We start from the raw sequence: 12,899 nt of genomic DNA on the forward strand, positions 1-12,899 counted from the left end.
GAGGGTCAAAATAGAACAAGAAGGTTGACTTATTCTCAGTACCTGTAATAGCATTTTACCTCATGCTAGAGGGTCAAAATAGAACAAGAAGGTTGACTTATTCTCAGTACCTGTAATAGCATTTTACCTCACGCTAGAGGGTCAAAATAGAACAAGAAGGTTGACTTATTCTCAGTACCTGTAATAGCATTTTACCTCATACTAGGGGGTCAAAATAGAACAAGAAGGTTGACTTAGTCTCACACGCACCTACGGTAATGTATTTGAAATGTGTGGAGCAGAAGTTATGGCGTCAACCAAGAAATGATTGTTTGTTATTTTTATGATAAGCTGAAACAGTGATATTCTATTTCTGGTACCGAGAATTGAGACAAGATACAAATTCACGTCTATTACACTGATGAGTTGGCTATTAAACTCTGCTCTGCTAAACTTACTTCCGTTACACTAATAGGTGTATATATGAGTGTATGTTACACGTACATGAGTAGATTTGTAAAATTGCATAATGACTTACTTCCATACCAATGCTTGCTCCAAACCATTGAGTTTCTCACCAGAAGACTGAAGTACACATTCACGATTCCAAATCCTTATATTTCGAGTACCTTCAATCCAATGATAAGAAAGAAAACTCACTGCTATGTCTTGTACTTATTACTTGTTTCAAACTTTTACCATACCTATAGCACTTTTGCACCTTAAAGTGGAGATTGGATACTTGTTTTTAGATTTTTAATTTATACAACAATCTTATCATGGCCAACATATGCCAAGTCCTTGTTCGTAACTCAATTAATTGCAAGAGATTAATAAATGTATAAAATGTTTCTTACTGTACGTACAAGGACAACATTTAACACGTTTTAGCTTTTTGCAATTTATTGGGTTACAAACAAGGATGTAGTCTATAATGTTTCACATTAATTTTTCAAGTAGGACGCCATGATAAAATTGTTTTACAAATTACAAATCCAAAATAAATACCCAATCCTCATCCATATGGCCACTTTCAGTTCAGTTAATGTGCAGGGGTGAAGAAATCCACTGGTCCTGGGTCCGGGACTAGCGATTTTTTTGGGCGGACCTGCACAAATTTTACCTTGTACCACTAATTTTTTCAGCAGGACCACCGGATTTTTTAAGGCACTGGTCCGAGGACCACCAGTTCACAAAATGATTGTTCACCCCTGATTAAATATGCTATATTATGATTGCATGGGTTGGTTACTAAGGTTGCTATTTGACGGCAGATCTTCATCACAAGTGTAAGCCAGATTCATTCAGTACTGTAGCTCACCTAGAAAGTCGACATTCCAATCTTTCATGACACATTTTGATAGCATCATTAGTTAAATGAAAATGAAATAGTTTGTGTGCTACTTCTTTTTGAATTGTAACAGATTTTATGAAGTCATGAAATCTGTGTCAATCCATTTTGCCAACTGCTTCTTGTGCTGCCAAGTATTTGCCATTGTTAAACCTTCATTTTCCATGATCTGGAGTGCTCTTGTGCGACACTACATTCAAAAGTGGATGAAAAGTTGGTCACCAGAATTTGCCATACATAAGATTTTACAAGACAAGACACAACTACAGTACACATTTGACAAAGGAACTGAAATATGGCAAAAAGGTGATCATCACTAATCCATAAACATGTCAACCCATCATCCATCATCTCAGATGAACATACCTGTTTGTGGATTGATGGCTGTCACTGCAAACAGCTGTCCATCACCTCTCCAGCTGACACGTGTCAACCCATCATCCCATTCTGATGCTACTTCCACTCGATCTTCTTTCTTCACAGCAGCTCCTTTACCAGCTGATCCATGGAACTGTGTTTCTTTCTTACCCCATCCTACATTCATAGGTTTCTCTGAAAATATTGTGTAAAGAAAATGACATTTTATTTCTATTATGGTGTACCTTATCTTGGTAATAATGTATTATAAGGATGATGATGAGAGAGAGAGAGAGAGAGAGAGAGAGAGAGAGAGAGAGAGAGAGAGAGAGAGAGAGAGAGAGAGAGAGAGAGAGAGAGAGAGAGAGAGAGAGAGAGAGAGAGAGAGAGAGAGAGAGAGAGCGAGCGAGAGAGCGAGAGAGAGAGAGAGCGAGAGCGAGAGAGTGAGTGAGTGAGTGAGAGAGTGAATGAGAGTGAATGAGAGAGAGTGAGCGAGAGAGTGAGTGTGAGAGTGAGTGACAGAGTGAGTGAGAGAAAGAGAGAGAGAGAGAAAGAGAGAGAGAGAGAGAGAGAGAGAGAGAGAGAGAGAGAGAGAGAGAGAGAGAGAGAGAGAGAGAGAGAGAGAGAGAGAGAGAGAGAGAGAGAGAGAGAGAGAGAGAGAGAGAGAGAGAGAGTGAGTTACAATGAAGTAAAGTACATAAGGAATGTGACAAGGCTATTTACTTCTAAACGATTTATTTTCTGTGATCATTCATTAGCTCTTCTTACATTATCTTGATATAAACGATGACAAGTTACCAACAATGCAGTCATTTGACATTAGGGTAACCCTAGTTATTTTTATGTTGCTCATTGTAACACCTGGTTACAATGATTGCTTGGTCAGTTGAAATCAGTGACATTATAGTGTTATTCTGATCTGGCCACAGAGGGTGTCAATTTATAGAATTAGAAGTGCAGAAACAATGGGTGGGTTGGGTCATGAGAAACATAAAAACAAAAGGGGCTATGAGAGAGAGGGAGAGGGAGACAGACAGACAGACAGACAGACAGACAGACAGACAGACAGACAGACAGACAGACAGACAGACAGACAGAGACAGACAGACAGACAAAGAGACTGAGAGACAGAGAGACAGAGAGAAAAACAGCCTACAGTCCTCCTCAACTCACGTTCTCCAAAGTCTTCTGAGTGTAAGTCCATTTCTGTGATGGGGTCAAAATCTTTAGTCATGACAATCAGAGTATCCCTTGATGTGGTCAATATGAGCAGTTCTTGATCTGGACTCCATGTCATACTGGTCAACCCACTATCAACACTTCCAACACACTCAAGCTGTAATACAATTATATATACTGTATCACAGAATGATTTAAGTGTTCTCTAAGGATTCTTAGCAAACTAGTAGGGTAGTCATATCATGCACTACATTGTATCACAAAAGAAAGTTTAACTTGTCCATTTGGACAATAGTTTCTAAAACCACTTGCCCAAATCTTCAAACATTTGATGTAATGGTGTTATTGATTTTAAATCCACTGCTTGCCTATAATAATATAAAAACATTTCTTTATTTGCAGAAACTTTCAGAGTGATATTTTAGCATATGAATCGAAGCATATGTACAATGAGTCTGCTTAGATTTCCTGAGTTTACAGTTTATGCTAAGAACAAAATCCAAACTCAAAGTGAAACTCGAACTGCCAGTTACAATTATAAAGATACAGGGTCAGAAACTCTTTCCTCAGTTATGTAGATTATGTTGAAAATTACTCTTAAATGACAACTAGATGTCTACCCCCATTCCATTCACAACCAGTCTAAATAGTTCTGGTTATTTTTGCATTTTTTGATAATATTTAAAAACCTTTTAAGTTCTTTTCTGATCGCTACATATTCTGCTATACAGCTGACATACATGTCTCAGACGTAACCCCTTTCTCTTTTAATCAGGATTGTGTCATGTAACATTTCCCTCGAAGATGAAAGGTAAAACTACTGACAGTTTACTGGGTGTGTTGATTATTATAAACCACAATAAATCCATTTACATTAAGTGTTTGTAGAATTGCTTCAGGAAAATTTCAAATAACTTTAATCCTATCACGTGAAAACTTTGCAGTAATATTTGCCAACCAGATTGTGGCATGGCTGGACAAAATATACTAATGTTCATGGATTTATAGTATCAAATGAAAAATTTCTTCTTATACGTACGTCCCTGATGATGCTGACGAAACATGAGTGAAAATTTGGGATTCCATACCACAAATATTTTAGACTCGGCATGTAGAAATTTTCATTTGGACAAAACATATTGCATATGGCTTATACATCACTTAACCCACTTTGTGTGGAATCAATTTTCATCGTGTATAATAGTATTAATATGCATGATTGTGTGTTAACCTGAACACTCAAATATGACTTTAAATTGAATCTTGTTTTACCTGATTTGAATTACTATCCCATAATATGACCTCTCCTTGCTGTGTAGCAACACATACAGCTTGTTGGTCTGGTAAATGTTGTATTCCTACGATGTGTCCACTTCCATCACTAGGCAGATATGCTTCGTCAACAAGAGATACATTGGATATAATCTGTAGAGAGGTCAAAAGTAAAACATACAGGTTACATGTCATTTCCATGGCAACAAACAAACTCAATCATCAAGGACAAAATCAGTCAATTTTGATATACTTTATATGAATGTCATATCCATAGCAACAACATCAAGACAGTGTGTGTATCCTTGGCAACACACAAGTATTACTTTGGAAATATGAATGGCAATTATAGTGATAATGCAAATTTATGATATTGGAAATTCATATCATTTCCATCATTATGGCAATAAAGATACACATAATGATGTATATGGGCATGATGATAAAGTTGTATATTTCAAGTTACTGGTTTCTTTTGTCATGCTCTGGTCTCAATTTGAAGAACAAATTGAAATAAAATTTCAACTGTATCACGCTGAAGTAATTTTCTTATCAAAAATGCTGTAAGAGCTAAGTTCCTACAATGCCATCAACACTTACCTGTTGACTGCTGGGATCAAATCCCACACTGCCTTGTGATGTAGCATCACTTACCTGTTGACTGCTGGGATCAAATCCCACAACGCCTTGTGATGTAGCAACATACACATAGCTAGTGTCACAGTCTATCGAAATACATTGTGCATTGGACAGCTCTCCATAACCAGTATGACATTCACTGTGTCGCAACTCTAAATTCCGCATTTTGACCTGTAACATTTGAGTTGAAAATCCACACTGTAATTTACTGTTATACACCTGATATGATATGAAATAGTACCACTCTCATTTGTTTCTGATTGGTGAAAGTCTTTGGACAAGACTTGAACAAAACTCATACTATTGTCATGGATAACATATATTAAAATTGACACCTGGTCATATGTGTGGACTGGACTATGATTACTTCAATGCTTACAAGTTACAAGAAGGACTAATTACAGGACTTGATTGTGAATGTCACCCATGCATTCGTATACAATAGACAATATTTCTCTATTCAACCACAGCCGATATATCATGAACTGAGATTCAACCACTGACAGTGGAGCACTGTCTATGATTCAGCCAATAGACATGGGGTTATGGATAGGGTTATGCCAGGGATTTGGTTAGGAATAGGATTATTCCTGCTTGAAGATGGAATAAGTTTGGCCTTGATTCTGACATTGTCCCGTTCTATAAGAACGAAACTAAGGAGAGGGACATTGTCAGAATCTAGTCCTGACCATGGATGTATTAGTGAAATTATACATCCATGTCCCGATTGACTACATCTGCACCAGTCCTGCTTGCAGACGGTGCAAGCGTTTCGCTCAACAAGCAAGGGGCGACTTACTTCGTATATGCAAGCAGGACTACATCTACGCATCTGCACAAGGAGGTTATACCTCCATGGTTTGCAAACAACACTAGTGGGGATAGGCATAGATTTCCTAACATAATTGAACTCAATCATTATACATTGTAATCGTAATTGCAATGAATGAATGAATGAATGAATGAACACTATGCAGAGTGTCGAGTGTAATTCCTTCAATTAATAATAACTGTACAAATCGTCTATCCTGGTAATGTGGTATCCAGGATCTATTCGTATGAGGACATGTAGCTCTGGAAATAGACTACGATAAATCCGACACATCTCTGGAGAGCATATTTCCAGAGCTAGATGACATAGCTGCAATAATTGTACCGTTTGTTGTGATTTTGAGGATTTTTACTTTTGCTTTTGGTTTTTTTTCGCTCCAATGTTTAACTGTAAGCAAACGCCACAATTCATGTAAGTTAACGTAAACGCAAATAGACGAAATCACGCTGAAAACGTGAGTTAGATATCAGCTAGCTCTGGTACGAGGTTCGACACGAACGTACGTCTCCCTCTAAAGTCTAAGGGAAGACGTGTCAAACCTCGTAGCACATACATGTACATACTACATGTACATCCAGAGCTAGATATCATTAGCGTAATTTATAGCCCTGCTTGCATACGGAGTAATCCGGGACTCGATTCTGACAATTGTCCCTTAGAGTCAAGTCAGCAATATAGACTCGTGCACCGCCTGTATAAGCAGGGCTACGTAATTTAGATTGCGATTCACATCGTCCCATTTTCAACTCGTCCCATTTCAACTCGCCCCAATTTCAACTCGCCCCATTTTTAACTCGTCCCATTTTCAACTCGCCCCAACAACACTAGGAAACGTTTATAAATCTAAACGATACATAGACTCGAAGTACGGAGACAGAAACATTTACATGATTTTACCTACGTAGCCAGTTGAAGCGTAGCAAATGTAACATTTCGTAGCAGAAAGTGGTGTGGGTTTTGGCTAAGTGTTTGGTAGATCTAGAACTTATACTAGCACAACAACTTTCCCCAGTCATGGAATATCACTTTTCACATTAGGACTTAATGTTTACAACCCAAATAAGAAATAATAATGATAATAACCAGGGAGAATATTAGTGACTGACACGCTTACGACTTCCGCGCGTACGGGTTTTGGAGACGTGTCTCCTCTCCCTAGTAAACGCAACTAAGTATTGTAGTATGTGTTTACAGCGCAAGTGGTACTTCATTAGTGGAATACGAGATACCACAGACCCTCCAAACTGAGTACTACTCGCTTCGATTTCATATATGCACAGGTAAATTATATTGCAAAGAGTTGGGGCGAGTTGAAAATGGGGCGAGTTGAAATTGGGGCGAGTTGAAAATTGGACGAGTTGAGTGGGACGAGTTGAAATGGGACGAGTTGAAATTGGGACGAGTTGATCCGTCACCCGTAATTTAATACCCGTTTCAAAATACTGCATGCATTGCTACTTTTGCCGATTTTGACGGGATTAGCGTATCTCTGAACATGTCTTGGGTCTTGAAGGCTCCGTAATTAATGTTAGAGTTAGGAAATGTCCGATTTTTTTGGCAGGTAAGGCGTAATTTAGGAGAAAAATCCACCCAACTTTGCGATTCAGATCTGAATCGCTTCCGTCTATTTGCGTTAACGTTAACTTCATCATCATCATCATTTTATACTGTTGATAACAGTATTACAGGAATTGTAGTGTTTGCTTCCAGTTAAACATCGGAACGAAAAAAGGACAGAAACTGCAGGAAACCCCCTCAAAATCACAACAAACGCTACTACAATTAGTGCAGTTAGATGACATGGTATTCTAGTAGATCTTTCATGTTATGACGAAATAGCATGGTAAACATGTAGATGATAATTCACACGTGGTGTTATGCGGCCAGTCTGAATAAGATATTAACACACTACCCTTTAAATTCAGCTTCGAATACTGATAACTATGTACATATTGTGATTATAACTTGTTATACACTCACTCACTCTGTCTCGATCGGTGTCGTTACGGCCTAATATGTCAATACGCCAACCACAGACTGAAGCTCATGGAGGCGGCCATTACTAGAATATTGATGCAAGGTGCAATTAATCATAAAACAGAACGGTGGCGGCGCTGTTCAAACAGGAATGATATGCCAGACGGTGGATGAACTCGTATATAGTAACTTCACCAGAAATTGTCTAAAATGAATGTTTGTATTTATACGCTGAACGTAGTGCCTATACATGTATTTTGAAATCTACTTTTTCTTAAAGAGTTATTTCAATAACAGTTGTTGAATATACTCACTTCTCTTGTACAAGCTAGTTTTAGGGGTTTTTTGTTGGATTATTAGGTGAATGTGTGGTTTCATTGGATGTACATCTATTTATCGAAAAACAAAGTTCCTTAAATTTACGCATCTTCCTTTAAGGCCTAATAAAAAGGGTTGTGTGCTTCTAATTATGCTAAATTTTAGAAAAGGTGGGGTAGGTAGATTTTTTATTTTATTCTATATACATTTTTTTTTCATGTGTGAGTGTCTAGTTCAGGTTTTCCATTGTTTTCCAAATGGTCTCTGTGTTGTTCATTTCTTCCTATCACATATACAGCCATTACAGATTGGAATAATAGTTTTATATTGTCTTTTTAAGTTGATATCAGTTTCCGCATCCACTATCTAAGGGTCTCACAGCAGTAAACTGGAACAGTTGGGTAATATATAGCTCATACAAAAAAATGTTTGGTTCCGGTTACCCCACCTAGCTTTTCACTGCCGACCCTAAACTTTTCTTTTAGAAAATTATTAATTTAGTGGTCTGAGATGGTAGTTGTGGGTGGAGATGTTGACCGATCGGTCCTGACAATGTCGGGAGTGTGCCCATGTAGTGTTTGTTTGGGAGTTGAAGTTCTGGCTTTCAGCTCAGCCAATCACAGACCCAAACACCGCGATATTGTTTAATTGGTTAATACCATTAGTTAGTTAGTTAGTTAGTGCCATTTTCACATAAACTCGAGCTCACTCTTGAAGTAGTAGTTGGGAAATAACCAATGCCTTTTCAACGTGGTGGCAGCGGTGGGATTAAGTCCTTTAAACCATTGATTCTGGGATTAGTCTTCTTTTTCATGTCTGACAGCATTAAAACCACGTTTTGAAATATTTCTAAGGGGGTCTAAATTACTACAGGTTCGATTTCCCTAATGACAACTTATTTGAATATGACTGTAATATTATGAATATATCATTAAAACTACCCCTTTTCACATTTTCAGTGTAAGTGGACGGTATCCGAGTTTGCGCATAATAAAATATAGTACATGTACATACCTAGTACCTGTAGCTTTTCACGCTGATGTGTGTCCATCAGAGATAACGTACATTGATTGCTGCCATTTTGTTCTCGACTGCGCCCAGAATGTGTGTGTGTGTGTGTGTGTGTGTGTGTGTGTGTGTGTGTATATATATATATATACATATATTTATTTATATATATATATATATATATATATATATATATATATATATATATATATATATATATATATATATATACACACACACACACACACACACACACACACACACACATATATATATATATATATATATATATATATATATATATATATATATATATATATATATATATATATATATACTAATTCAGTGTAAGAGGTAAGTCATAAACTGAAGGAAAAGCGCTCAATACTGAGAAGTAGAGCTGTATTACACAAAATACACAAGTTATGGTACGGAGCCGTTACTCAGAGTTTCACGCTTGAATGCGATCTTCGGACGACTCGGAAGTCGTCCGAAGATCGCATTCAAGCGTGAAACTCTGAGTAACGGCTCCGTACCATAACTTGTGTATTTTGTATATATATATATATATATATATATATATATATATATATATATATATATATATATATATATATATATATATATATATATATATATATATATATATATATATATATATATATATATATATATATATAGGAAGTCAGTGGTAAGATTTGTCCGTAGTACAGTGCTCGATACGTCTGCACGCAGAGCGGAGTATATGTTGAGGGTAGAAGAAAATCAAGTCGGGTTTTTCGTCTCTACAAGCCTGTTTCGTGAGTAAATCACTCGTCAGGAGATCAACATCTCCTGACGAGTGATTTACTCACGAAACAGGCTTGTAGAGACGAAAAACCCGACTTGATTTTCTTCTACCCTCAATATATATATATATATATATATATATATATATATATATATATATATATATATATATATATATATATATATATATATATAACACTTTACACTGAGGTTCTATATATAAATAATATCATGAACCATACAGTTCTGACCCAAATATTTCGAAGAGACTGATTTCGAAGAGAATGAGCTCCTCTTCATCGGTGGGTCTCCAGTTCTGTCAAACAAATCAAGTTCAGTTAAACTTTAAATACTGAAGGTAATGGTTATTGTCATGCAAAATAGTGTTCTTGTCCTGGAAAGGTATGAATATTATACTCGGCCAGCTGTGGAGTACTGGTGACTACTGGTTGCTAGGTTACTGTTTTCTTTTGATGCCATTGGTGAGTGTATCTATTTTTTTTTATCCACAATGATTCACGTAGTTGACAGTAGGTTTTATCTGGTGTGTAGAGTTTTTCAATTGCTATGATTCTGAAGTGTTTGATTGAGTGAGATGGTCCATTGAAGTGAATTGGTACTGGTTCATATTTATTTTTTTCCTGATTTGTGATAACTGATTCTGCATTCTTGTGTATAGTGTATCTCCGGTTTCTCCTACATAGACTATTTTTTCGCAATGTGAGCAACGTATTGCATACACTAGGTTTGCTGATTTGCAGTTGATATGGTGTATTATTTTATAATGCTGTGCATTTGGCCCTTGAAATGTATCTGTCTTCTCCATGTAGGGGCAGATGGCGCATCGTTTGCTCTCACATGGTATTGATCCTGTTGTTTCTTTGATGAATGCTCTGTGATGTTTGCTATGTACGAGTTGTGAGCCGATATCTCTTCCTTTTCTCCAGGCTACCATTGGTGGATTTCTAAATACTTTTTGCATCTTTGTGATTTATGTAGAGTGCGCATCTTGTTTATGAGTATCCTTGGTATATCTGGGAGTGAGCTGCTGTATGTGATCTGGAAGATGACACGGTCTTTGTTTCTGTTTGGTCTGTTGTCATCGTTCATGTCTGGACGCGTAAAGATAAAGCACTGTCCGATATCTGATTTGCTCTGGAACGTTGAACATTTCGTTTTATAAAACATCCCCATCTCATCATCACTTAAAGTGTCATCTAATTTTAAATAAGCAGTGAGACAAAACTAAAGTGTGGTGGTAAGGTAATGGGTAATATCTGAGTGATTTTGAAAATGTTTAAAGTTCTTTGCTTTGGCAAAATTATTGACAGCTTCATACGGCTGTACCGTATAACAATTTACTTGGCGAGACCTCAGACCCTCCACAGTAGGGCGCCCTCTATGAAGTACTGTGTAAATACATGTAGTGCACGATGAATAAATAATATGGAAGTGGTTTTATGGAATTTAGCAAAACAATATAACCACTGTTTCTGTTCAGTTGACAAAAGGAGTGGCTTGCATATTAGAGAGAGAGAGAGAGAGAGAGAGAGAGAGAGAGAGAGAGAGAGAGAGAGAGAGAGAGAGAGAGAGAGAGAGAGAGAGAGAGAGAGTGTGTGTGTGTGTGTGTGTGTGTGTGTTACAATGAAGTAAAATACATAATGAATGTGACAAGGCTATTTTCTTCAAAACCAACTTTTGATTTATTTTCTGTGATCATTCATTAGCTCTTCTTACATTATCTTGATATAAACGATGACAAGTTGCCAACAATGCTGTCATTTGACATTAAGGTAACCCTATTCATTTTTATGTTGCTGATTGTAACACCTGGAAATGATAGCTTGGTCAATTGCCATTATTTTTCTGATCTGGCCACAGAGGGTGTCAATTTCTATAAATGATTTTATAGAATTGCAGAAACAATGGGTGGGTAGAGTCATGAGAAACATAAAAACAAAAGGGGTTATGATACAATTCACAGTTTTATTAGTCATTTTACAAAGCGTGACAGTATTGCTACAATTCAACATTCACAGCATTCTTGTACTCAGTTACTAATATTTTTACAATGTATTTTGTATGTTAATATGAAGAATGACAACTTTGCTACAATGTAGCAATTTTCTATGCAAAACAGTACTATTGCTACAATGTACATCTCAGTACAAACAGTACCAAAGTTGCTACAAAGTACCAACTTTACATTTATCTCCTCCAAGGCATTGCAATTGCTAAAATGTAGCAAACTTTTACATTACAAAGAATTACATGTAGCACCTTTGCATTATTTTCACAAAGTATAACAGTTTGGCTAAATAAAGAGCTACACTTGTACAATTGAACTGTCACTCACACCAACAGACTGACTTTGTGTGCTGCAAAATGCTTCCAGATTTGGATTTATTGGCTTCCTTGCAAAATGTATACAACATAGTGTTTACTGGACTCAAGTTAAAAGTGTGTCTGATTTCATTGACAAAACCAGAACATCCAATCTGTACAGATGGGTGCATTAGATAACACAGTAAATGAACTTTCATACATTGTAAAATAAGAAAAGTATAACTTTGGTCCAACAAAATGGACATATTGGCAGCACCAAAAATGGCAGTGTAAAATAAATAAAAACTACCATCTACAATCTAACTACCAAATAAATGTACAATGTAGTTTAAAAAAAACAAACTTTCAAATGTTAATACAACACTTTTTGTTCATTAAAACAATGAAATGAAGTAGTTCTATTTTCGTTATTTCATAAATATGTGTTGATAAGTCTAGAAAAGTTACATTAGTCTAGAAAAGTTCCCATCAACATAAGGATGAAGTAGGCAATAACAAGCACTGGAAATTTATTATCAAAATATCTAACAACATTGGTCATTAATTATGAAAATGCCAGGAAATTGCAGTATCTACAATAATTGGTCAAAATACGGACAGAATCTGACCTGATTGGTTAGCAGCCAACATATGAACATCTTCAATATTCACAAAAACTGGCTTACAACTCCTAACGATGTTACACAAAGTCAATATCCAAGCGAACTGGTCAATACTTCATGCAAAGTTACAATCCATATAACTGCCATTGTAACAAGCTAACCATAGCATGGAATTTAGATACAAGCTATTGTCAGAGAAAAAGTTTACTAACCACAAATGTACAAAATGATCGGTCATTATTTAAAGTTA

General features: G+C 36.4%; 1 protein-coding gene across 4 annotated transcripts in view; it reads right to left on the reverse strand.

Annotated features, from left to right (window-relative positions):
- LOC144443236 (elongator complex protein 1-like) overlaps nt 1-7,677 on the reverse strand; it is a 60,253-nt gene extending 52,576 nt beyond the window's left edge. For 2 of the 4 annotated variants that reach the window (XM_078132652.1, XM_078132654.1), the window contains exons 1-6: nt 7,590-7,674; nt 4,793-4,948; nt 4,139-4,291; nt 2,861-3,023; nt 1,697-1,882; nt 518-608 (exon numbers count right to left, since the gene is read on the reverse strand). In XM_078132652.1, the coding sequence (XP_077988778.1) occupies nt 518-608; nt 1,697-1,882; nt 2,861-3,023; nt 4,139-4,291; nt 4,793-4,942 (743 nt within the window). In that variant the 5' untranslated portion in view covers nt 4,943-4,948; nt 7,590-7,674. Of the gene's footprint in view, nt 1-517; nt 609-1,696; nt 1,883-2,860; nt 3,024-4,138; nt 4,292-4,738; nt 4,749-4,792; nt 4,949-7,589 lie in introns of those variants that run through there. The other 2 variants (XM_078132653.1, XM_078132655.1) reach the window with 2 other exon arrangements.
- Nucleotides 7,678-12,899: the final 5,222 nt, after the last annotated feature.

The sequence above is a fragment of the Glandiceps talaboti genome, chromosome 12, assembly GCF_964340395.1.
Source record: "Glandiceps talaboti chromosome 12, keGlaTala1.1, whole genome shotgun sequence".
Lineage (NCBI taxonomy): Eukaryota > Metazoa > Hemichordata > Enteropneusta > Spengelidae > Glandiceps > Glandiceps talaboti.